Source organism: Eschscholzia californica, unplaced genomic scaffold (genome assembly GCF_041429995.1).
Source record: "Eschscholzia californica isolate CP2 unplaced genomic scaffold, dmEscCali1.0.p SCAF_4, whole genome shotgun sequence".
NCBI classification, from domain to species: Eukaryota; Viridiplantae; Streptophyta; class Magnoliopsida; order Ranunculales; family Papaveraceae; genus Eschscholzia; species Eschscholzia californica.
The window spans coordinates 19,294,226-19,320,946 of record NW_028238461.1 but is presented as its reverse complement, the minus strand read 5'-3'; the positions used below and the strand labels follow the sequence as shown (position 1 = coordinate 19,320,946).

General features: G+C 38.8%; 2 protein-coding genes across 2 annotated transcripts; both read right to left on the bottom strand.

Moving 5' to 3' along the window:
* Nucleotides 1–6,817: 6,817 nt before the first annotated feature.
* LOC147543454 (F-box protein At3g07870-like) lies at nucleotides 6,818–19,531 on the bottom strand. The gene is made up of 5 exons (XM_086637774.1): nucleotides 19,505–19,531; nucleotides 19,267–19,469; nucleotides 14,779–15,134; nucleotides 8,478–8,548; nucleotides 6,818–8,331 (listed from the first exon to the last, which is right to left on the bottom strand). The coding sequence occupies exon 5, from the start codon at nucleotides 8,287–8,289 to the stop codon at nucleotides 7,090–7,092; it is 1,200 nt and encodes a 399-aa protein (XP_086493900.1). The 5' UTR covers nucleotides 8,290–8,331; nucleotides 8,478–8,548; nucleotides 14,779–15,134; nucleotides 19,267–19,469; nucleotides 19,505–19,531; the 3' UTR covers nucleotides 6,818–7,089.
* Nucleotides 19,532–19,871: 340 nt separating this feature from the next.
* Nucleotides 19,872–26,721, bottom strand: LOC147543453 (F-box protein At3g07870-like). Its single transcript, XM_086635442.1, has 2 exons — nucleotides 26,194–26,721; nucleotides 19,872–20,795 (listed from the first exon to the last, which is right to left on the bottom strand). Exons 1-2 carry the CDS (start codon nucleotides 26,573–26,575, stop codon nucleotides 19,993–19,995), a joined length of 1,185 nt encoding a protein of 394 aa, XP_086491568.1. The 5' UTR covers nucleotides 26,576–26,721; the 3' UTR covers nucleotides 19,872–19,992.

Sequence of the window (26,721 nt, the reverse complement as noted above, 5' to 3'; positions counted from 1 at the left end):
ATTTAATCATAATACCCATTATAACCTTTTATATAAGAAAAACCCCACTTTTGAAAATCAATCCCCAAAATTCTCTTTTTTTTTCCTCAGATTTTTTCGATTGATTTCAAACATACTATCTGTTTCTCAATATACAAGTTATCTAGTATCAATTACATATATTTTTGCAACAAAACATTTAGTATAGTTAAAGTATGTCTAGATGTCAAAGTTACTGTATTTTTCTGTTTATTGATTCTTATTTTATTTCATAAATAACGTGTTATTTTTTGTTAAAGTTTCACACTATTTCATTTTTTTATATGTGTCATACATAACACACTATGTATCAACAATGTTTCTTCCAAAAGGGAAAATGAGTAAAATACTATTTTCTGAGAAGATTGGACCTTTATTCCTTTTTTAATTTTATTTTGGGCCTAAAACCCGTGGACCCTATCTATAATTGGATCATGATAACATCAACCACATGTACGTTTTACATGATGAAGACTTTACATAATATTATTTATGTATCTTTCAAATATATTATTAACTATTGTATCTACGAAAGATATATCGTAATATTGAGAAGATATCTTAATTAGTCTTTTTACTTAACAAAATGATTGCGAGACTCTACATATATTTTGGTTGTAACCAACAATGATCATGGAATAAGAGTTATCTCTTTATCACTGATTCTATCAGTTTGCGATATTAGGATGGGGACCTTATAAGACCCATGGATACGTGACAAGTCCCTCTCCCGTTGCATTAGATTCTATGTATTCATTTATGTTAATCTACTTATAACTTCTCTATATATAATTCTTACTGATATGAATGAAAAGCAAGAGTTAACAGTTTCTCTCCAGACTTTGTTGTTTCTTTGTCACATAACATCAAAGCAATCGACACAACTCATAAACCCGTATATATATAATTGACAGAGAGAGAGAAGAGAGAGTATTGAACTCCCACCCAGGCGCCCACCAAGTCGTAATGAGCAAAATGTTGGCCCCATGGTTCTCAAAGCATTGTATTGACACTATTGAGGCATTATTTTTACAGTTTATGACTTCATCCTGAGAATGAAGCAAAAAAAATGAAGATTGTTTTATGTGTAAGAGGCGGTTTGGTTGTGTTTTGAATTGGCGGTTTAGCAACTACAATTGGCGGTTTAGCAATTGCTTAGAGGCGGTTTAGCAATATGATATAGGCGGTTTGATGGGTTCTAAATTTTAGAAATCAATTGCCTAAATTGTCGGTTTATATTATATATAAATAGGGGAGCCAATCAACACATCTAAATCAATCACCAACACAAGCAACAACAACTCTTCTTTAGAGAGCTAGAGAGAGAGCAAGAGTGAGAGAAATTTTTCATAGTTTTTGAGCGGTGTTAAATTTCTCGGTCGTCGAAGATTTAGTATAGAAGGTTATTACTATACGGTACCATCTTGGGACGAACTTGCGGGTTGTGTTAGTCGTCTTCATCTATCCTTCAATAAAGATTTCTTGTTCGCCCGAGGACGTAGGCTTTAAAGCCGAACCTCGTTAAATTCTGTTCGCATATTTGATTTTGACTTAGCTTTTCGATTAATCTTCATAATCGGATCAATTTCTAGGATAGGTTCGATAGCTTCCGCGACTTTTAGTTATAACAATTGGTACCAGAGCCTTGTTGAGATTGAACGAAGAGAAGATGGGATCGAGAAGTGGTACGGTCAAATCAGGGAAATATGAGATAGAGAAGTTCAATGGGAAAAACGATTTTTCTTATTGGCGGATGCAGATGAAGAATCTGTTAATCTCGCAGAAATTACACAAGACGTTGACGGGAAAGAAACCTGGAGATATGTCAGATGAGGATTGGGAAGAGTTAGATCTCGAAGCACGGGCTACCATTATGTTGTGTCTTGAGAGGGATGTGGCGTTCCTAGTAGACGAAGAAACAACGGCGGCGGGTGTGTGGTTAAAGCTAGAAACCAGTTTCATGACGAAAACTTTAACGAATCGGGTCTATTTAAAATCCAAATTATTCACATGTAGAATGGAAGAGGGTTCTTCTATTCAGGAACATGTGAATAGGTTTGACAGGATTATCTCAGATTTGAAGGATATTGATGTTAAGGTTGAGGATGAGGACCAAGCCCTCATATTGTTACTTTCATTACCTAAATCCTATGAGAACCTTGTTCAAACTTTGATGCTTGTTGGTGATAGTCTAAGCATGGAAGAGACGAGAAATTTGCTATTAGCAGATGACCTTCGTAAGGTTGCTACTAGCAGTATGGCGTCAGGTGGAGTAGACAAGGATCAAGCACAAGGGTTGTTTGTAACGAGGGGGAGGAGCAATGAAAGGGGAAAGGGAAAGGGCGGGAAATCTAGATCCAAATCTAGAGGCTCTTTCAAGAAAACGTGCTTTAGTTGTGGTGAGCTTGGCCACTTTAAAGCGGCTTGTCCAAAGAGAAAGTTGAAGCAAAAGAACGAAGGCTACAAGGAGAAACAAGAGATGCAAGAGGCGGGATATGTGTCAGAAGAGGCGGACGAATGTTTCTCGGTGACAGAGGTGTCTGAGAAGATCTTCGATAAGTGGATGCTTGATTCAGGAGCGTCACACCATATGTGCCCAAATAGGGAGATGTTTACTACCTATAGGAGTATAGATGGTGGTACAGTTATACTGGGTGATGATAGTATATGTAAAACTGTGGGACTCGGAACAATACGGATCAAGATGCACGATGGAGTGGTGAGAACATTGACGGACGTAAGACACATACCCGATTTGCGGAAAAATCTAATTTCCCTTGGTGTGTTGGAGCGGAACGGTTGTAAGATAATTATAGAGAATGGCTCCATAAGAGTCGTTAAGGGTTCTTTGGTGGTAATGAGAGGTACTCGTTACGGTAATTTATACAAACTTTTGGGGACAACAATTACGGGAGATGTAGCAGTAGGAATCAGTGGAAGGGATCCAACGGCTAGTACGAGGCTTTGGCATATGCGCCTTGGGCATATGTCAGAAAAGGGTCTATCTTTGATGTGCGGGAAAGGCTTGTTGAAGGACATGAAGAAGCCTTGCATGGAGTTTTGTGAGCATTGTGTGTTCGGGAAGGCACACAGGGTGACGTTCTCTACAAGCAAGCACAGGAGCAAAGAGGTATTAGACTACGTACACACCGATGTCTGGGGACCGGCAAAGTTACCTTCCAAGGGTGGTTCCAGGTATTTTGTTACATTCGTTGATGATCATTCGAGATTTGTCTGGCTTTATTTTCTGAAGCATAAGAATGAGGTATTCAACACATTCCTGGTGTGGAAAGCAATGGTTGAGAACAAAACTGGTCGAAAGCTGAAGACGTTAAGGTCGGATAATGGGACCGAGTACACGGATGGGGCATTCAAGGAGTTTTGTAATCAGGAAGGCATTGTGAGGCACTGGACAGTAGTAAACACACCTCAGCAGAATGGAGTCGCAGAGAGATTGAACCGTACACTACTTGAGAAGGCTAGATGTATGCGCTCCAATTCGGGAGTAGGCGTAGAATGGTGGGCAGAATCTGTTGCTACAGCTTGTCATATTGTGAACAGGTCTCCACATTCTTCTTTAGATGGCGGCATACCTTACGAGGTGTGGTCAGGTGAACATGCAGATTACGGGAGACTTAAGGTTTTCGGTTGTACGGCCTATTACCATGTTAAAGGTAACAAACTTGACAATAGAGCAAAGAAGGCAATTTTCTTAGGATATGCTACAGGAGTCAAGGGTTATCGGCTATGGTGTACGGAAGACAAGAAGTTTGTAATCAGCAGAGATGTGGTGTTTGATGAGTCATCTATTGTAGCTATGGCGAAAGCTACGGTGCCTAGTTGTGGTGATGTTGGGTCTACTAAAGCTCAAGTAGTGGAAGTAGAAGCCGAAGACCAACGGGTTTCTAGGAATCATGATCAGGTGGAGCATCAGGATAATACTCAGGATGAGGAAATTGATGAACCCGATCATGAGGAGGTTCAAGGGCAAGGTACACAAGTTTTACAACAACAACAGCAGGATGTTTCGGTACACACTAGGCCGAAACGGTTATATAAGCCGGTACAGAGGTTAGGGTCAGACAAACCTCTTAGGCATTATGGGCAGGCAAATCTTGTTGAATATGCACTCTCAGTGGAAGACGACGAGCCGGTCACCTTCAAACAAGCTATTACCGCGGAGGAAAGAGAGAGTTGGTTGGTTGCTATGCAAGAAGAGATGGAGTCTCTTCACAAGAACAAGACATGGGAGGTTGTCCCATTGCCCGAAGGTAAGTCTGTTATTGGTTGTAAATGGGTGTACAAGAAGAAAGAGGATTCTTCCCAGATCAAGGGTACAAGGTATAAGGCAAGACTAGTGGCCAAGGGTTATGCACAGAAAGAAGGGGTCGACTACAATGAGATTTTCTCACCGGTCGTGAAACATACTTCTATTCGGGTGCTATTGAGTATTGTTGCTCACAGGGATCTTGAGCTGGAACAACTCGATGTTAAAACCGCCTTCTTGCACGGAGATTTGGAAGAAGAAATTTATATGGCTCAACCTGAGGGATACAAGGTTGAGGGCAAAGAAAATCAAGTATGTCGTTTGAGGAAATCTCTTTACGGATTGAAACAATCCCCTCGCCAATGGTACAAACGATTTGATTTTTTCATGCTAAAGCATGGTTTTCGCAGAAGTGACTATGATTGTTGTGTATACATCAAGAAACTTCGCGAAGGTGACTTTATTTATCTCCTTTTGTATGTGGATGACATGCTTATTGCTTCTCGAAGCATGGTGGAGATAGATAAGTTGAAATCTCAACTCAGTCAAGAGTTTGAGATGAAAGACATGGGCGCTGCAAAGAAGATACTGGGAATGGAGATTAAGAGAGAGCGGTCAAGTAAGAAATTGTACTTGAGTCAAAAAGGTTACATCGAACGAGTAGTTTCTCGATTCGGGATGCAGAATGCGAAGGCGGTGTCAACACCTTTGGCACCACACTTCAGGCTCTCGGGAAAACAATCTCCCACTACTACGGTGGAGAAGGATCATATGGATCGTGTACCGTATGCTAGTGCAGTTGGCAGTTTGATGTACGCTATGGTGTGTACTCGTCCGGATATTTCACAAGCGGTCAGTGTGGTTAGTAGGTTTATGGCAAACCCCGGGAAGACACATTGGGAAGCTGTGAAGTGGGTCTTGAGGTACTTAAAGGGTACCGTTGATACGGGTTTGTGCTTTGGTGGAGACACATGTCAGGTAAGCGGTTATGTTGACTCGGATTATGCTGGCGATCTAGATAGAAGACGATCTACTACTGGTTATGTATTTAAGGTACATGGTGCTCCAGTTAGTTGGCGATCGATGTTACAATCTACAGTTGCGTTATCTACTACGGAGGCCGAGTATATGGCTATGGCCGAGGGTGTGAAGGAAGCATTGTGGTTGTGGGGTCTTCTGGATGATCTAGGGATTAAGCAGGAGTGCGTGGATGTATGGTGTGATAGTCAAAGTGCGATCCACTTGGCGAAGAATTAGGTCCATCATGCTCGTACTAAGCATATCGATGTCAGGTATCACTTTGTACGAGATGTCATAGAGGAAGGTGATGTTTCTCTCATGAAGGTACACACAGATGAGAATCCCGCGGACATGTTGACTAAAGTGGTGACGTGTAGCAAGTTTCAACATTGTCTGAAATTGCTACAAATCGGCTCGTGTTAAGTTGCCCGAAAGGGCGTAATGGCGACAAGGTAATCTCTATGTGAAGGGTTGGTAGAACTACGGTAGGCTTGATCCTGTAAAAGGGTACGTAGGCAGCCATGGTCATATGGCGCAGTCGGATGAAGTTACAAGAAGCAGATATATCTTACAAGGAGTATCCTGGTGTTCGTCCAAAATTTGAAGAGTATCAAATTGTGTACGAGGTGGAGAATTGTAAGAGGCGGTTTGGTTGTGTTTTGAATTGGCGGTTTAGCAACTACAATTGGCGGTTTAGCAATTGCTTAGAGGCGGTTTAGCAATATGATATAGGCGGTTTGATGGGTTCTAAATTTTAGAAATCAATTGCCTAAATTGTCGGTTTATATTATATATAAATAGGGGAGCCAATCAACACATCTAAATCAATCACCAACACAAGCAACAACAACTCTTCTTTAGAGAGCTAGAGAGAGAGCAAGAGTGAGAGAAATTTTTCATAGTTTTTGAGCGGTGTTAAATTTCTCGGTCGTCGAAGATTTAGTATAGAAGGTTATTACTATACGGTACCATCTTGGGACGAACTTGCGGGTTGTGTTAGTCGTCTTCATCTATCCTTCAATAAAGATTTCTTGTTCGCCCGAGGACGTAGGCTTTAAAGCCGAACCTCGTTAAATTCTGTTCGCATATTTGATTTTGACTTAGCTTTTCGATTAATCTTCATAATCGGATCAATTTCTAGGATAGGTTCGATAGCTTCCGCGACTTTTAGTTATAACATTATGATTAGCAAACAAGACGAATTAAACGTTGGAAATTAGAAAATGATAGACATTAATGTCTAGGAGATGAGATGATCCTTGTAAAAAGAATGAACCAGTTGTCACGCAATCCACCCTCTGTGGATGAAATCTTAGCTGGTATAACACCTTTTCGGAACACTTAATCGAGAATATCACTAATGTGTAGTACTAACTCAGCTTATAGCCCTATACTGGAGCATGTAATGTACATGAGTATATATACAAAGGAAAAAAACTGTTGAAAATGAGCTAGTTGAGTAGCTCAAGATGATGTTTCCTCAGCTCAGAACAGATAACTAAAACCAAGAGAAAACACAAGGTGTGCGAGATTAAAGAAATATGATTGTGCAAACAAATCTGAATTTCGTAATCAAACAAACAAATTTGCTAAGTTTACAAACACTGTCTAAGTTGATAGGAAATTATTTTGATGAAACTGAGGGTAAATAGAGCACTTATATTTTCACGAATACAAAAAGCATGTTAAAGAAAAACACAAAAACAATTCCAATCTTATTTGTATTTCCCTTTTCCTGCTAAATCTGCAACAGCGTACTATACCTTCAACTGGTCGGTTAATCATCATTGTCTTATTTTCGTAGAAATTTCACCAAGGGCTTTCAGTGATACAAAACTGTTGGTATGGTGAATTCCTTCATTCAAGGGGAGATCTGTACCAAGATCTTCGATTTTTTCAACAAGTTCCTCAATAGTTTCAGTTTTCCTGTTGTAACGTAGGAGACCCTTTCTGCGTCGCAATAGTAGATCACCCGTAAATGTGAGGGTGATAGGCCAATGAGTATCCAACTCCAAATGGCTATTACATGGGATACTGAAGATATTTTCCCACTTACCGTTCTTGTTAAATGAACATACATTTAGAACTTTAAGTGGGAGCAATTGAAAAGCACATAAACATTCTCCTAACACCCGAAGTTGGTAATCTCGCCACGCACCATCCCAGACAAAAGGTGGTAAAGGGAGCACGCTCCACTCATCGTCAGCCAAATCAAACGCAACAATGCGCCATTCTTTGAAGTCTATCCAGTGAAGAGCTCCATTAGCAAGGACACCCCGCGTTACCGAATAGAAAACAGATCTAGTAATCAACGAGTAGATTATTTCTCCTTTATTTATCCAACCACTTCCACTGCCTAGGGTGTAAACTTGGACGCGTCCGACACTGCCAACCTTGTAGTATATTATTCTAACAATCTTGTATTCTTTAGTTAACGGATGATAACCGAATCCGCTAACCATTCGACCAGGAGCAAGTGAAGAGCTTCTGTCAATAGGAACTCCTTCGTAGTCACGAAGAATGTTAAAATTTCGAAGTTTTGTGCATTCATTTGTGAGGGGATTACAAATGTAGATAGGATCGTCGATGCCATAGCGGGGGGAGGGTACAGAGAAACAAATCAAACCATTGCATGAACCAACCATGACAATCTTGTGGCCTCGCTTCTTAATAGGAGGATGGTCGATCCTCTTGACAGTGGTGTAAGACCTCTTTCTCTCATCATACTCTAAATAGCAAAGAGGGCTACTCTTTTCGGAAGTCAAGAAAAGAAAACCCACATTATCAGCAGAAGTACAATGACTAGGATACTCTTGGTTATGGTCAACCTTCGGTACTAGTTGGTGACGAAGGTGCATATCGACAAAGTAAGGAAGATGAAGGAGAGCATTCCATGATTTGCAAACTAGTCTGCAGTTCAAGACGGACTCGGCGGGTAAGCGAGAAAATATGTCAATTTTGGTCTCTTGTTGAAGGTACTCCATTTCAACTTATATAGCAATTCCAAATCCCCAACGAAAGTTGAACTGAAAATGTATCAATCATATACTAGAAGGTGTTGAGTTACTAATACTCTAGAGAAGCAATTCTTGACTGAACAGTTTAAAGATATGTTTTTTTGTTGTTGAAATTAACAAGGCAAGATTAATCCAAATGGGAGAAAGAGAAAGACCTGTAGGTGAATCGGTGATGGCTATAAGGCTATCCTCGTTTGGAAAAGAAGGCTCCTCTCTGGACGTCCGACTGTCACCACCACAATCAGGTTAAGTAGAGCAATTTCCGATGATCAAAATTTCAAATAACAGGTCTTAGGTTTAGGTTATTCTTTGCCCTGGAACTGGTTTGACATGTATATCTCAAATTGGATATAAATTTAAATTTTCACTTTCAATCAAAAAGACGTGATTCCAACAATCTCTGCCGAAGAGAAACACAGACGTTGACTTGGAATTCTATAAAAAAAAAAAAGACATTGACTTGGCAAATGATGCCGCTGGTCATGCTAAGTGGGTACGATTCCCATAGGAGGTGGAATCGTGGAGATCCCAGACCATATAGTGCAATTGCCTAGTGGTGATTCGTAGAAAATTTGACGACATTATGGCATAATGATGTGGCAAACTCCTTCGAAAGTTTGACTAAATCTGGGTTGTTCTTTTTATGGGTCTCTCAACTTTTAGGACATACGCCAAGTGATCTGTTTCTTGATCAAAATACCAAATGTTTTTTTTTTTGTAAAACAAGACTTTGATCAGATCAACACACTGGAAAAAGGGCTAGAGGTTGAGGTTTGTAAGAGTGTTGTTCCTATTAAAGTTGAAAGACAAAAGATCTCATGGAGCTTCTTAACATGAACAATATATAAAATTCTGAAAAGATAGCATCAATGCATTCTAAGTTACATTTTCTTCAAAATGCTTCATCTGCTTCTGCATTTCCATTGCTCATAGTGAATATACTAGAATACCATAACTTCATCTTACTTTTGAAGAAATTTATCCAAGAGTTTTTAGTGAAACGAAACTATTTGTAAGAATTCTCTCTTCACTCTATTTTATTTCAATGAATATCTCAATTACAATCTTTAAGTTTTATACTAGATTAGAGAAGGAAAAACAGAATTAACAACTAACTGAAAAATAGTTTGTTATGAAGTTAGTTGTATAACTAACTTCTATTATTGTTGTAGGTTGCCTGTAGAGAAAACTTCTATCATCTTGTGGCTGCCCTTAAAGCTTCAACAGTGGTCAATTCCTTTTGACTGTCGTGGGTGTCTTCAGACAAAGACTTAGGTCATATCAGACTAATGACCTAGGTATAAAAGGGAATGAAACCCTAGTTACCTCTTTTCAGCTTAATCGAAAAATCCCCAAATTATTTGTTCTTCATCAAAAACCCTAACTTCACAGTCTTCTGTTCTTCATCTAAAACCTTCTTCTGTTCTTCATCTAAACCTTAGTTTTACAGCCCCCCTCAAACAGATGATGAAGTTTTATGAATCATCAGTTTGTTGCGAAAGTAATCAAATAGATCAAGCGGAATACCTTTTGTGAAAATGTCCGCGATCTGTTCCTTTGTTGGAAGATGGTGAATGATAATAGTTCCATTTGACACCAAATCTCTAACATAGTGGTAATCTACCTCTATGTGCTTCGTTCTTGCATGGAAGATGGGATTCGAAGCAAGAAACTTCGCACTAATGTTGTCACAGTATAGTACGAAAGGTTTCTTCAGAGGAAACCCTAGTTCATCCATAAGGTAAGATACCCAGACCATCTCTGTTGCAGTATTCGATAATGACTTGTATTCTGCCTCTGTTGAGGATTTTGCAACTGTTGCCTGTTTCTTTGAACTCCATGAGATTAGACTTGAACCGAGAAATAAGCAGTAGCCTCCTGTTGATTTTCTCGAATCAGGGCAACCAGCCCAGTCTGAGTCTGAATAGGCTTTTAGAGATGATAAATCTCCTTTTTTTATCTTAATACCAGAACCCATTGTTCCTTTTATGTATCTCAGTATCTTTTTCACAAGTACTAAATGAGCTGTTGTTGGTTTGTGCATGAACTGTGCTGAGTAATTCACTCCAAATGATATGTCTGGTCGAGTCAATGTGAGATACTGTAAAGCACCAACCAAGCTTCTAAACTCTGTTGGATTTGAAAGCTCATCCCCTTCTGTAAGTGAAACTCTTTGGCCAGTAGATACAGGCAATTTTGATGGCTTTGATTCCAATAAATTTGCTTTCTGTAATAGTTGTAAGGCATACTTGTTCTGAGTTAGAAGCATATTCTTCTGTATTGGATCATAAGATACCTCAATACCTAGAAAATAAGACAAGGATCCCAAGTCTTTCATCTTGAAAGCAACACTTAAATCCTTGATCAGAGAATCAATATGAGTAATTGAGCTGCCTGTGAGGATGATATCATCCACATATAATAATAGAATCAAAGACCCTGAGGAGAAATGATAGACAAACATTGAATGGTCTGTCCTACTTTTATGAAACCCATATTGATAAAGAAAAGAGGCAAACTTGTTGAACCAAGCCCTAGGAGCTTGTTTCAACCCATATAAAGCTTTATGGAGATGACAAACATGTGTCTCCTTGCCTGATTTTGCAAATCCTGGTGGCTGAATCATGTAGACATTTTCATCAAGAACCCCATGTAAAAAGGCATTTGATACATCAAGTTGCTTTATGGGCCATGAATTTGTGACTGCAATTGTGAGTACAATCCTAATAGTGTTTGCTTTGACTACTGGACTGAAAGTCTCATCATAGTCAATTCCTTCTTGTTGGTGAAAACCCTTAGCCACAAGTCTGGCTTTGTACCTTTCAATGGTACCATCACTCTTCTGTTTGAGCTTGAAGACCCATTTGCAGCCTAGTACATTCATAGTTTTCTCATATGGGACTAAAGACCATGTCTCATTATCTAATAAAGCTTGATACTCATCATTCATAGCCTTTGTCCATTCACTATGCTTAGCAGCTTCCTTATAAGACCTTGGTTCAGTAGGTAACTCTAGAATGGACAAATAGGCAACATCTAAAGTGTGAGATGATGTATAATGAGCCACAAAGTCTGATGGTAGTTGCTTACTCTTGATAATTCCATTTCTGCCCCTAGTTATAATCTGACTAGGCTGTTGAATAGACATTGGAACAGGAGATGTTGCTGGTGTACTAATATTATTATTAGAAATGCCCAAGTCTCTTGAACCATACCCTCTGGAACCTGAATTAGCTGGTGAACTATTTATAGGTGTCCCTAATTCAGTAGAGATAAGTTGTCTATTTGATATAGTTGGCAGAGGTAAGCTAACATGTGGAATCTCATTCTGATCACCACTAGACATGTGCTGCTGGATGTTGGAATATGGAAAGTTTCCTTCATCAAAAGTGACATGTCTAGAAATATAGACCCTCTTGGATGTAGGTTCATAGCACTTGTACCCTTTATGTTCATTGCTATATCCTAAGAATACACATTTGAGGCTTTTGGGACTTAACTTGTCTTTTCTAAGTACTCCCAAGTGTGGAAAACATGCACAGCCAAAGATTTTAAAATGGGAGTAATTTGGAGCAATATGAAAAAGAACTTCATATGGTGATAAGCCTTGAAGTGTCTTAGTGGGTATTCTGTTAATGATGTATACTGCTGTATTGAAGGCATCAAACCACAAAAATTTAGGTAGAGAAGCATGAAATGATAGAGTGTTACCTAGTTCTGTGATATGTCTATGCTTTCTCTCTGCCTTCCCATTTTGTTGTGGTGTATAGGGACAGGAACTCCTGAAAATAATCCCATTCTTGTCCAAAAAACATCTGAACTCCCCTTTCATGAGTTCTGGAGCACCATCAGATTGGAAATACACAATTTTCTCTTTGAGGAGATTTTCATTTGTTGCCTTAAAGTGTGTAAAACACTTGATACTGTCTGATCTTGCCTTCATAGGATAAATCCAACTAAATTTGCTGAAGTCATCAAGAAATAATATATAGTATTTAGCTCCATTAGGTGTGGTGACAGGGGCTGGTCCCCAAACATCACAATGAACCAAGTAAAGTGGAGTATTGGTGGTTGTAGAAGAATCCTCAAAAGGAAGACATTTGCTCTTGCCCATTTCACATGAAGAGCAAAAAGACTTCTCTTTTGTGATTGAAAAATGTATCTTATCATCCTTTAGTAATTGTTGAAGTACACCATGATGAGAATGACCCAATCTAGCATGCCATATGTCATAATGAGTTGTAGTTTGAGCTAGATTTGCTGAATAAGTCCTATCTTGCAGTATACTGTTGTGAACTTCTATAGGGTATAAATTCTGTTTCATTGGACCTTCTGCCAATAACTCTTTAGACCAGATGTCCCTAATGGTATAACCCCAAGGCAGAAATTCAACTGAGCAGGAGTTGTCTTTAGTAAATTTTGATATAGACAATAAGTTCCTTTTTAGATTTGGAACACATAACACCTTATTTAGCTCAAAAGTATGGTTGGAAGTAGATAATTTTGAAGAACCAGTGCTAGTAATTGGTAAAAACTTACCACTACCCACCATAACTGCTTCTGTGCCTTGATAAGACTGACTAGTTGTGAGATTTGAAGCAGTGTGAGTCATATGGCTGCTGGCTCCTGAGTCAGCTAGCCAGGCCTTATCCTTTACTGAATTTGCTTCTGTGACTACATGACACTCATCAAAATCTAAGACACAATCTGAAAAGATATCATTATCCTGTTCATGTACAATAGCAGTATGACATTCTTGAAAGATATCATCATCATCATTTGTCTGTTCATATTCATATAGCATGGCATTATTACATTCAAGTAAAGCTTCATCCTCATATAAGTAAGACTGTGGTTCTAATGTAGTATCATGAGTATTTTCTATGTTAGAATCATTTGTCTCATGCTGATTTTGAGATTCTGAATGATAACCCATATGAGGCTTATTTGGTGTATACCTAAAGTAGCAAACCCCAGCAGAATGTCCCCATCTTTTACATATTCCACAAGGGACAGTGGTGAAATCAAAATCATCAGCCCTAATACCTACTTTGGATTGAGAACTTGATGATGGTTTGACATGATTTTGTGAATTTGTAGAATCCTTCTTTATTTGACCTTGATTTCTATAAAATGTGGGTGATGGTTTATATCCTGGTTTAGTATATTGTCTTTGATTATACCTTTTGACATAGTAAGCTTCTTGATCAGTGTCTCTTGATAACAGCCATTGCTCATGTTGAACTAATCTTGATTTAAGTTGAGCAAATGATAAGTGTTCATTATTTGCCCTAATAGCAATGGTAAATGGATCATAGTCTACACTTAACCCTTGAATTGCAAATCTTATTAACTCAGGTTCACTAATTCTATCATTTACAGACATTAAAGAGTCTGAAATTTGTTTCAGTTCTCTAAGGTATTCTGTTATGGAAGAGTTTCCTTTCTTTATTGTCTGTAACTTTCTTCTTAATTGGTCTTTTTGAGATTCAAGACCTTCATTGTTAGTAAGATAGAGATAATCCCAAATCTCTTTGGCTGAGTTCAGCCCATATGTGTCATAATAGACAGATTTGGAAAGGGTACTTTTCAAGTAAGATTTCACAAAACTCTCCTTACTTCTCCACTGTTGGAAATCTGGGTTAACTTGTTCAATACCATTTATGATTCTAAGTTGTGGTGGTGATTCAATGGTGCCTGTGACAAATCCTAGCAAATCATAAGTGCTAAGAAGGGTTTCAACTTGATCTTTCCACATGAGAAAGTTAGAATCATCTAACTTCTCAGTTATGAAGTTAGTAACAGATGAAATTGGAGGTAAATTACCTTGAGGTGAAGCCATTTGATGAATGCTTGGAAAGAAGTCCGAAAAAAAAGTAATATTCTAACCTTTTGAAAACTGAATTCTTCAATTTCCTTTTTATTTTGATGATAATGAATGTTAAATTTTCTGAATTTTGATCTTGATGTTGTTTATCTTGCGAGATGATGATTGCTTTTGAGCTATTGAGAGAAAACCCTAGTTTTGGATCTACAAAACTAGCTTTGGATCTTTGAAGAACCCTAGACTGATACCATGTAAGAATTCTCTCTTCACTCTATTTTATTTCAATGAATATCTCAATTACAATCTTTAAGTTTTATACTAGATTAGAGAAGGAAAAACAGAATTAACAACTAACTGAAAAATAGTTTGTTATGAAGTTAGTTGTATAACTAACTTCTATTATTGTTGTAGGTTGCCTGTAGAGAAAACTTCTATCATCTTGTGGCTGCCCTTAAAGCTTCAACAGTGGTCAATTCCTTTTGACTGTCGTGGGTGTCTTCAGACAAAGACTTAGGTCATATCAGACTAATGACCTAGGTATAAAAGGGAATGAAACCCTAGTTACCTCTTTTCAGCTTAATCGAAAAATCCCCAAATTATTTGTTCTTCATCAAAAACCCTAACTTCACAGTCTTCTGTTCTTCATCTAAAACCTTCTTCTGTTCTTCATCTAAACCTTAGTTTTACACTATTTTCGTTTCCTTATAGTTATGCCTACTAACACGACAGAATGTTCCTGAGTGGAGCAAGCTGAACTCTTCAATTGCCAAATTGAAGGCAACAATTTTCGTTTCCTTGGCAAGCAGACCTCATGTTAAATGGCTACTACAGTTCCCCACAGTATATACTTCAACTCGCCCGACAGAGTTGATGTCATAGTATACTATTCTAAGAACCTTGTACTCCTTAGTATAAGGATCGTAACCAAAACAACTAACCATTCAACCATACCTCAAAGATGATTATTTGTCAATAGCAACAACACCTTCATAATGTTGAAATATCTTTCTATATATTAAGATATCCCATATAATAGATATTAGGAAATATCAAATATTAGAAACTACTAAGAATTAGGAACTAGTAAATATATTAGTATAAACTATTAAGAAACTAGTAAAGTTAGAAACTAGTAGTATTGAACTCTATAAATAGAGTCTTATATTTCTGTTGTAATCCATCAAGGAATAAAACAATTTCTTTGATCAATTTCAACTTGGTACCAGAGCCAAAAGTCTTAAATTTTTTGTTTGAGAATTTATATTGATTGAAAGAGAAGAGCCTTTCATCTTCGTCTTGTTTTTCCGGTTTACCTAAAGTGAAGGGCAACTGATGCTTCCGCAATAATGACTCTCAATAAGGCAAATTCAAATTTTGCTAAAGTTGTTGGTCAATCTGACAAAATTACTTATAAGTGTACTCACTGCAACAAAATTGGTCATACCAAAAGTCATTGTTATGAACTATTAGGCTATCCAGAATGGTGGGATCATAATCGAAAGAAAAACTCTAAGAAGACCCTTGTAGATCCAATTGTTAAGCAAGCTTCATCGACGGTAGCCACTACAGGTAATGTAGGCAAGACTTTAAATATGTCTACACAATTTTCGAATAGTACTTGGATAATTGATTCTGGTGCTACAGATCATATGACTTTTGATTCTAGACAGGTCTCAACCATAAACCAATCTTCACATAAATATGTCTCTACTGCCAATGGCACCCCAACCACTGTTGTAGGGGAAGGACCTATAACTCTAACGAACACGTTGAACTTAGACTCTGTTTTAGTTGTCCCATCTTTAGATCATAATTTATTATCAGTGTCTCAAATAACCACCACTCTATTTTGTGTTGTCATCTTTTGGCCTGAATTTTGCGTCTTTAAAGACATCCGGACAAGGCAAACAATTGGTTATGGTGTTAGGCGAGGAAAGTTGTATTATTTGGATTTAGTATCTGAAAGCTCTAATAAATTGCGTAAGGCATTAGTAGTGAACAATTCTGAAATAAAAAATAAAGATGAAATATGGTTATGGCATCGCCGTCTGGGGCACGCCTCCTTTGGTTACCTTAAGAAATTATTTCCATCGCTATTTATTAAATGCGATGTTTCAAGTTTTCAATGTGATGTTTGTGCACTTGCAAAAAGTCATCGTGCATCGTTTTCGTTAAATTTAAATAAAAGTCCAACTCCTTTTATGATCTTACACTCTGATGTCTGGGGTCCATCTAAGGTTTCTACTTTGGGTGGGGCACGGTGGTTTATTACCTTTATTGATGATTGTACTAGGATGACTTGGGCGTGTTTGATGAAATCTAAAAGTGAGGTAAAGTTATTGTTTCAGAAGGTTCATAAACTGTTTAGTACTCAGTACAACGCAAATATTCAGATACTCCGTAGTGACAACAGAGGAGAGTATATGGATCATGAACTTCAAACTTATTTGGTTTCTCATGGTATTGTTCATCAAACTACTTGTCCAAATACCCCCTCAACAAAATGGGGTCGCTGAAAGAAAGAATCGTCACTTGTTAGAAGTTATCAGGGCTATGTTGATCGAAGCACATATGCCATTATCTTATTGGGGAGAAGCACTTCTTGCTGCAACCTATTTAATTAATAGAGTACCATCTAGTACTATTGAGTTTAAGACTCATTTTCAAGCTCTATCGGATGTTACAACTTCTCCGACAGTTTCAAATTTACCTCCCCGTGTCTTTGGGTGTGTAGCATTTGTTCATCTTCATGAGCACCAACGTACAAAATTAACTCCAAGGGCATTAAGATGTGTATTTGTAGGGTACGGTCCAAATCAGAAAGGGTACAGATGTTATCATCCTCCAACTAAACGAATGTTTGTTACATTGGATGTTATCTTTCATGAAGATTCTAAGTATTTTTCACCTAAGTCTGAACTTCAGGGGGAGAAAACTAAGCAGGAAGTTCTGACTCTTGATTATGAAGAAACGGATAATCATGTAGAAGAAAACAAAATTGGATCTAATATTGAAGTAAATTTGATTCCTGAAGAAATAAGTAGAGCTGAAATTGAAATTCCAGAATTACCAACACCTGAATCGGTAATGGAAGAAAGTGTTAATGAAATTGTGGAACAAATTGTGGATTCACCTCCAATTGAAGTCGTTGAACCAAGGGTTAGTAATACACCAAACCAATTAGTTGTCGAGGATGTTCCTGAAGCACCTTCCGAACCACCTAGGAAAATATTACCGTCGCGTCAAAACAGAGGTATTCCTAAACCGACATATGAACCTGAGCTGTCTAGTAGAGTCAAATATCCTATGAGTCAGTATGTGTCAGATCATCGGTTGTCAGAATCAAATAAGTCGTTTGTAAATCAATTATCTACTGTATATATTCCTAACAATGTACAGGAAGCCTTATCTGATTCAAAATGGAAAGCAGCTATGAATGAGGAGATGAAATCCTTACAAAAGAATGACACTTGGGAGCTAGTTGATCGTCCAGAAGATAAAAATCCAGTGGGATGAGTGAAGTATAAAGCAGATGGTACAATTGAACGTTACAAAGCGAGACTAGTGGCAAAAGGCTACACTCATACTTATGGAGTCGATTACACAGAGACATTCGCTCCAGTTGCAAAAATCAACACTGTTCGCGTCTTGTTATCGTTAGCAGCAAATTTAGATTGGCCACTACAACAATTTGATGTAAAGAATGCTTTTTTGCATGGGGAACTATTAGAAGAAGTCTATATGGACCTTCCACCGGGATGCAAGATACCACAAATACATAGCCAGAAGGTATGTAGATTGAAAAAGTCATTGTATGGATTAAAACAATCACCAAGAGCGTGGTTTGGAAGGTTTACAAAGGCTATGAAGGAATTTGGTTATCACCAAAGCAATTCTGACCATACCTTATTTACAAAAAGGCAGAAAGGAAAACTCACATCACTTATTGTATATGTTGATGACATGGTGGTTACTGGGGATGATCCTGATGAAAGACCTTGGTCTATTGAAATACTTCCTTGGAATTGAAGTATCTCGATCTAGTAATGGAATTTTCTTATCCCAAAGAAAGTATACTTTATATTTGTTACATGAGGTGGGTATGTCAGCGTGTGAGCCGATTGATACACCTGTCGAAGAAGGATTAAAGTTGTCAGTGGAGCCTAATCAGATACCGGTTGATAAAGGAAGATATCAACAACTGGTTGGAAGGTTGATGTACTTGGCGCACACGAGGCCAGATCTTGCATATGCGTTAAGTATTGTTAGTCAATTTATGCACAATCCCGGTGAAAAACACATGAATGCTGTTTTACGCATTTTGAGATATTTGAAGGCCGCTCCTGAAAAAGGTATTTTGTTTACTAAAAATTCGAGTTGTCGAACTATTGATGTATATACTGATGCAGATTAGGTCGGGGAAGTAAATGGTAGGCGATCAAATACAGGATATTTTACCTTTGTTGGTGGAAATCTTGTTACATGAAGAGGTAAAAAAAACAGAACGTTGTTGCACGTTCAAGTGCAGAGTCTGAATTTAGAGGAATGGCTGATGGCATATGTGAAGCGTTATGGTTAAGACTCCTGTTGGATGATTTAGGATATCCTTCTGAAAGACCAATTCAATTATATTGTGGCAATAAAGCAGCATGTCATATTGCTCACAATCCAGTCCAGCACGACCGCACAAAGCATGTTGAGGTGGATCGATGTTTTATTAAAGAAAAGTTGGAAGAAAACATTGTAGAGTTACCAAAGGTCCGATCTGAAGATCAATTGGCTGATGTTCTTACCAAAGCAGTTTCAAGTCTAATATTTTCGAAAATGGTAGACAAGTTGGGCATGTGCGATATCTATGCACCAACTTGAGGGGGAGTGTTGAAATATCTTTCTATATATTAAGATATCCCATATAATAGATATTAGGAAATATCAAATATTAGAAACTACTAAGAATTAGGAACTAGTAAATATATTAGTATAAACTATTAAGAAACTAGTAAAATATTAGAAACTAGTAAAGTTAGAAACTAGTAGTATTGAACTCTATAAATAGAGTCTTATATTTCTTTTGTAATCCATCAAGGAATAAAACAATTTCTTTGATCAATTTCAACTCATAATCTCGAACAATGTCGAATTTCGGAAGATGGGTGCATTCATTAACAATGGGATTACAGATATATAGAGGGTCATCAATTCCGTATTTAGCATGGGTATCGAGAAGCATATCAAACCATTACATGAACCAACAATAGCAATCTTGAGTGTTCTTTTCTTAATGAGTGGAGGTTTGATCTTAGTAATAGTCTTGTAACATCTCCCATTACACTCTAAATAGTAAAAAAGGGCTACTTCTCTCTAGGGTCAAGAAAAGGAAACCTAATGAATCAACAAGAAGAATAGGAGGTGTCTCATTAGTACAATGTTTATTGGAATCTCAATAAGCAGATAAAGAAAAAGAATTCATGTTGAAAAATAATCTACAGGGCCAGCATCCACATATACTACATCACATTCTACATCTTGTCTAAATTTTGATAGATGATTTCTACAACATTTAATGGCTTTTCATTTGTTTCTTTTTTTTTGTTTTTTTTTTTTCTGAAAATGAACATTTAAGAGAACATATGAAAGAAGAAAATTATAAACTTATCTGAATTTTCTAATCAAGCAAACAAAACGCATGTTAAGGAAACCACTGAAACAATTCTAAACTTATTTGAGTTTCGGACATATATAATGAATTAAAGAAACAATTCTAAACATTTCCTGCTAAATCTGCAACTAAGCATTAATTGTTTCTAGTGTACTTACTATACCATCAACTGGTCGGATTATCATCATTGTCTTATTTTCGTAGAAATTTCACCAAGGGCTTTCAGTGATACAAAGCTGTTGGTGTGGTGAATTCCTTCGTACAAGGGGAGATCTGTACCAAGATCTTCGATTTTTTCAACAAGTTCCTCAATAGTTTCAGTTTTCCTGTTGTAACGTAGGAGACGCTTTTCGCGTCGCAATAGTAGATCACCCGTAAATGTGAAGGTGATATGCCAACAATAATCAACTATCGTAGATCCTTTAGATGGGATACGGAAGATATTTTCCCACATACCACTCTTCTTAAACAAACATACGTTTAGAACTTTAAACGGGTAGAACTGAAAAGCACATATCCTACCTCCTAAAGCCCGAAGTTGGTAATTCATATACCATTTAAACCAGGCAAAAGGTGGAAAAGGGAGCACGCTCCACTCATAATCAGCCAAATCAAAGGCAACAATACGCCATTCTTTGAAGTCTATCCAATGAAGAGCTCCATTGACAAGGACTCCCCGCGTTACTGCAGAAACAATAGTAATATTAATCAACGAGTAGTCTATTTCTCCTTTATTTATCCAACCACTTCCACTACCTAGTGTGTAAACTTGGACGCGTCCGACACTTTGAACGTTGTAGTATATTATTCTAACAATCTTGTATTCTTTAGTTAACGGGTGATAACCAAATCCGCTAACCATTAGACCAGGATGATATGAAGACTCTTCGTCAAAAGGGACTCCCTTGTAGTCGCGAAGAATGTCAATCTTTGGAAGATTTGTGCATTCGTTAGTGAGGGGATTACAAATGTAGATAGGTGTTATAACTGAAAGTCGCGGAAGCTATCGAACCTACCCAGAAATTGATCCGATTATGAAGATTAATCGAAAAGCTAAGTCAAAATCAAATATGCGAACAGAATTTAACGAGGTTCGGCTTTAAAGCCTACGTCCTCGGGCGAAAAGAAATCTTTATTGAAGGATAGATGAAGACGACTAACACAACCCGCAAGTTCGTCCCAAGATGGTACCGTATAGAAATTAACCTTCTATACTAGATCTTCGACGACCGAGAAATTTAACACCGCTAAAAAACTATGAAAAATTTCTCTCACTCTTGCTCTCTCTCTAGCTCTCTAAAGAAGAGTTGTTGTTGCTTGTGTTGGTTGATGTTTAGAATCACTCTAAGACCCCCTATTTATAATTATATAAGCCGACCATTATGCCACACAAATTGAATCCAATTTGGAAACCATCCAATTTGGAAACCATCCAATTTGGGAAACCAAATTGAAACCGCCATCAAGCCTAAACCGCCAATAGCCATCTTTTGGAAACTACCCATTCTAAACCGCCTATAATCTTGAAACCTCCTCTCACAATTCTCCACCTCGTACACAATTTGATACTCTTCAAATTTTGGACGAACACCAGGATACTCCTTGTAAGATATATCTGCTTCTTGTAACTTCATCCGACTGCACCATATGACCATGGTTGCCTACGTACCCTTTTACAGGATCAAGCCTACCGTAGTTCTACCAACCCTTCACATAAAGATTATCTTGTCGCCATTACGCCCTTTCGGGCAACTTAACACGAGCCGATTTGTAGCAATTCCAGGCAATGCTGAAACTTGCTACACGTCACCACTTTAGTCAACATGTCCGCGGGATTCTCATCTGTGTGTACCTTCATAAGAGAAACATCACCTTCCTCTATGACATCTCGTACAAAGTGATACTTGACATCGATATGCTTAGTACGAGCATGATGAACCTGATTCTTCGCCAAGTGGATCGCACTTTGACTATCACACCATACATCCACGCACTCCTGCTTAATCCCTAGATCATCCAGAAGACCCCACAACCACAATGCTTCCTTCACACCCTCGGCCATAGCCATATACTCGGCCTCCGTAGTAGATAACGCAACTGTAGATTGTAACATCGATCGCCAACTAACTGGAGCACCATGTACCTTAAATACATAACCAGTAGTAGATCGTCTTCTATCTAGATCGCCAGCATAATCCGAGTCAACATAACCGCTTACCTGACATGTGTCTCCACCAAAGCACAAACCCGTATCAACGGTACCCTTTAAGTACCTCAAGACCCACTTCACAGCTTCCCAATGTGTCTTCCCTGGGTTTGCCATAAACCTGCTAACCACACTGACCGCCTGTGAAATATCTGGACGAGTACACACCATAGCGTACATCAAACTGCCAACTGCACTAGCATACGGTACACGATCCATATGATCCTTCTCCACCGTAGTAGTGGGAGATTGTTTTCCCGAGAGCCTGAAGTGTGGTGCCAAAGGTGTTGACACCGCCTTCGCATTCTGCATTCCGAACCGAGAAACTACTCGTTCGATGTAACCTTTCTGATTCAAGTACAGTTTCTAACTTGACCGCTCTCTCTTAATCTCCATTCCCAGTATCTTCTTTGCAGCGCCCATGTCTTTCATCTCAAACTCTTGACTGAGTTGAGATTTCAACTTATCTATCTCCACCATGCTTCGAGAAGCAATAAGCATGTCATCCACATACAAAAGGAGATAAATAAAGTCACCTTCGCGAAGTTTCTTGATGTATACACAACAATCATAGTCACTTCTGCGAAAACCATGCTTTAGCATGAAAAAATCAAATCGTTTGTACCATTGGCGAGGGGATTGTTTCAATCCGTAAAGAGATTTCCTCAAACGACATACTTGATTTTCTTTGCCCTCAACCTTGTATCCCTCAGGTTGAGCCATATAAATTTCTTCTTCCAAATCACCGTGCAAGAAGGCGGTTTTAACATCGAGTTGTTCCAGCTCAAGATCCCTGTGAGCAACAATACTCAATAGCACCCGAATTGAAGTATGTTTCACGACCGGTGAGAAAATCTCATTGTAGTCGACCCCTTCTTTCTGTGCATAACCCTTGGCCACTAGTCTTGCCTTATACCTTGTACCCTTGATTTCGGAAGAATCCTCTTTCTTCTTGTACACCCATTTACAACCAATAACAGACTTACCTTCGGGCAATGGGACAACCTCCCATGTCTGGTTCTTGTGAAGAGACTTCATCTCTTCTTGCATAGCAACCAACCAACTCTCTCTTTCCGCCGCGGTGATAGCTTGTTTGAAGGTGACCGGCTCGTCGTCTTCCACCGAGAGTGCATATTCAACCACATTTGCCTGCCCGTAATGCCTAAGAGGTTTGTCTGACCCTAACCTCTGTACCGGCTTATATAACCGTTTCGGCCTAGTGTGTACCGAAACATCCTGCTGCTGTTGTTGTAAAACTTGTGTACCTTCCCCTTGAACCTCCTCATGATCGGGTTCATCAATTTCCTCATCCTGAGTATTATCCTGATGCTCCACCTGATCATGATTCCTAGAAACCCGTTGGTCTTCGATTTCTACTTCCACTACTTGAGCTTTAGTAGACCCAACATCACCACAACTAGGCACCGTAGCTTTCGCCATAGCTACAATAGATGACTCATCAAACACCACATCTCTGCTGATTACAAACTTCTTGTCTTCCGTACACCATAGCCGATAACCCTTGACTCCTGTAGCATATCCTAAGAAAATTGCCTTCTTTGCTCTATTGTCAAGTTTGTTACCTTTAACATGGTAATAGGCCGTACAACCGAAAACCCTAAGTCTCCCGTAATCTGCATGTTCACCTGACCACACCTCGTAAGGTATGCCGCCATCTAAAGAAGAATGTGGAGACCTGTTCACAATATAACAAGCTGTAGCAACAGATTCTGCCCACCATTCTACGCCTAGTCCCGAATTGGAGCGCATACATCTAGCCTTCTCAAGTAGTGTACGGTTCAATCTCTCTGCGACTCCATTCTGCTGAGGTGTGTTTACTACTGTCCAGTGCCTCACAATGCCTTCCTGATTACAAAACTCCTTGAATGCCCCATCCGTGTACTCGGTCCCATTATCCGACCTTAACGTCTTCAGCTTTCGACCAGTTTTGTTCTCAACCATTGCTTTCCACACCAGGAATGTGTTGAATACCTCATTCTTATGCTTCAGAAAATAAAGCCAGACAAATCTCGAATGATCATCAACGAATGTAACAAAATACCTGGAACCACCCTTGGAAGGTAACTTTGCCGGTCCCCAGACATCGGTGTGTACGTAGTCTAATACCTCTTTGCTCCTGTGCTTGCTTGTAGAGAACGTCACCCTGTGTGCCTTCCCGAACACACAATGCTCACAAAACTCCATGCAAGGCTTCTTCATGTCCTTCAACAAGCCTTTCCCGCACATCAAAGATAGACCCTTTTCTGACATATGCCCAAGGCGCATATGCCAAAGCCTCGTACTAGCCGTTGGATCCCTTCCACTGATTCCTACTGCTACATCTCCCGTAATTGTTTTCCCCAAAAGTTTGTATAAATTACCGTAACGAGTACCTCTCATTACCACCAAAGAACCCTTAACAACTCTTATGGAGCCATTCTCTATAATTATCTTACAGCCGTTCCGCTCCAACACACCAAGGGAAATTAGATTTTTCCGCAAATCGGGTATGTGTCTTACATCCGTCAATGTTCCCACCACTCCATCGTGCATCTTGATCCGTATTGTTCCGAGTCCCACAGTTTTACATATACTATCATCACCCAGTATAACTGTACCACCATCTATACTCCTATAGGTAGTAAACATCTCCCTATTTGGGCACATATGGTGTGACGCCCCTGAATCAAGCATCCACTTATCGAAGATCTTCTCAGACACCTCTGTCACCGAGAAACATTCGTCCGCCTCTTCTGACACATATCCCGCCTCTTGCATTTCTTGTTTCTCCTTGTAGCCTTCGTTCTTTTGCTTCAACTTTCTCTTTGGACAAGCCGCTTTAAAGTGGCCAAGCTCACCACAACTAAAGCACGTTTTCTTGAAAGAGCCTCTAGATTTGGATCTAGATTTCCTGCCTTTTCCCTTTCCTCTTTCATTACTCCTCCCCCTTGTTACAAACAACCCTTGTGCTTGTTCCTTGTCTACTCCACCCGACGCCATACTGCTAGTAGCAACCTTACGAAGGTCATCCGCTAATAGCGAATTTCTCGTCTCTTCCATGGTTAGACTATCACCAACAAGCATCAAAGTTTGAACAAGGTTCTCATAGGATTTAGGTAATGAAAGTAACAATATGAGGGCTTGGTCCTCATCCTCAACCTTAACATCAATATCCTTCAAATCTGAGATAATCCTGTCAAACCTATTCACGTATTCCTGAATAGAAGAACCCTCTTCCATTCTACATGTGAATAATTTGGATTTTAAGTAGACCCGATTCGTTAAAGTTTTCGTCATGAAACTGCTTTCTAGCTTTAACCACACACTCGCCGCCGTTGTTTCTCCGTCTACTAGGAACGCCACGTCCCTCTCAAGACACAACATAATGGTAGCCCGTGCTTCGAGATCTAACTCCTCCCAATCCTCATCTGACATATCTCCTGGTTTCTTTCCCGTCAACGTTTTGTGTAATTTCTGCGAGATTAACAGATTCTTCATCTGCATCCGCCAATAAGAAAAATCGTTTTTCCCATTGAACTTCTCTATCTCATATTTCCCTGCTTTGACCGTACCACTTCTCGATCCCATCTTCTCTTCGTTCAATCTCAACAAGGCTCTGATACCAATTGTTATAACTGAAAGTCGCGGAAGCTATCGAACCTACCCAGAAATTGATCCGATTATGAAGATTAATCGAAAAGCTAAGTCAAAATCAAATATGCGAACAGAATTTAACGAGGTTCGGCTTTAAAGCCTACGTCCTCGGGCGAACAAGAAATCTTTATTGAAGGATAGATGAAGACGACTAACACAACCCGCAAGTTCGTCCCAAGATGGTACCGTATAGAAATTAACCTTCTATACTAGATCTTCGACGACCGAGAAATTTAACACCGCTAAAAAACTATGAAAAATTTCTCTCACTCTTGCTCTCTCTCTAGCTCTCTAAAGAAGAGTTGTTGTTGCTTGTGTTGGTTGATGTTTAGAATCACTCTAAGACCCCCTATTTATAATTATATAAGCCGACCATTATGCCACACAAATTGAATCCAATTTGGAAACCATCCAATTTGGAAACCATCCAATTTGGGAAACCAAATTGAAACCGCCATCAAGCCTAAACCGCCAATAGCCATCTTTTGGAAACTACCCATTCTAAACCGCCTATAATCTTGAAACCTCCTCTCACAATAGGATCATCAATGCCATTACAAGGGGAGGGTACAGAGAAACAAATCAAGCCATTGCATGAACCAACCATTGCAATCTTGGACCAACGCTTCTTAAAAGGAGGATGGTCGATCCTTTTAAAAGTGGTGTAAGACCTCTTTCTCTCATCATACTCTAAATAGCAAAGAGGGCTACTGTCTTTCAAGGTCAAGAAAAGGAAACCCACATTATCAACTTGTGGTAGTAGTTGGTGATGAAGGTGCATATCGGCGAAGTAAGGAAGATGAAGGAGATCATTCCATGATTTGCAAACTAGTCTACAGTTGAAGACAGACTCGGTGGGTAAGCGAGAAAATATGTCAATTTTGATCTCTTCTTGAATGTACTCCATTTCAACTTATATAGCAATTCCAAATCCCAAACAAGAACTTGTCACAAAAAGAAAGAAAAAAAAAAGAATGTTAAAAGGGTTATCATTTTGTATATTTGTCAAAACTCTATAATTTTGCTTCTAAATTAGCTCACAATTTTGAAGAA

Coding starts and splice junctions, on each gene's coding strand:
- LOC147543454 (XM_086637774.1), bottom strand. CDS start 8,289: ATGGAGTACCTTCAACAAGAGACCAAAATTGACATATTTTCTCGCTTA.
- LOC147543453 (XM_086635442.1), bottom strand. CDS start 26,575: ATGGAGTACATTCAAGAAGAGATCAAAATTGACATATTTTCTCGCTTA. Junction 20,796..26,193: donor TGATCCTATTGTGAGAGGAG/GTTTCAAGATTA, acceptor CGCGACTTTCAG/TTATAACACCTATCTACATT.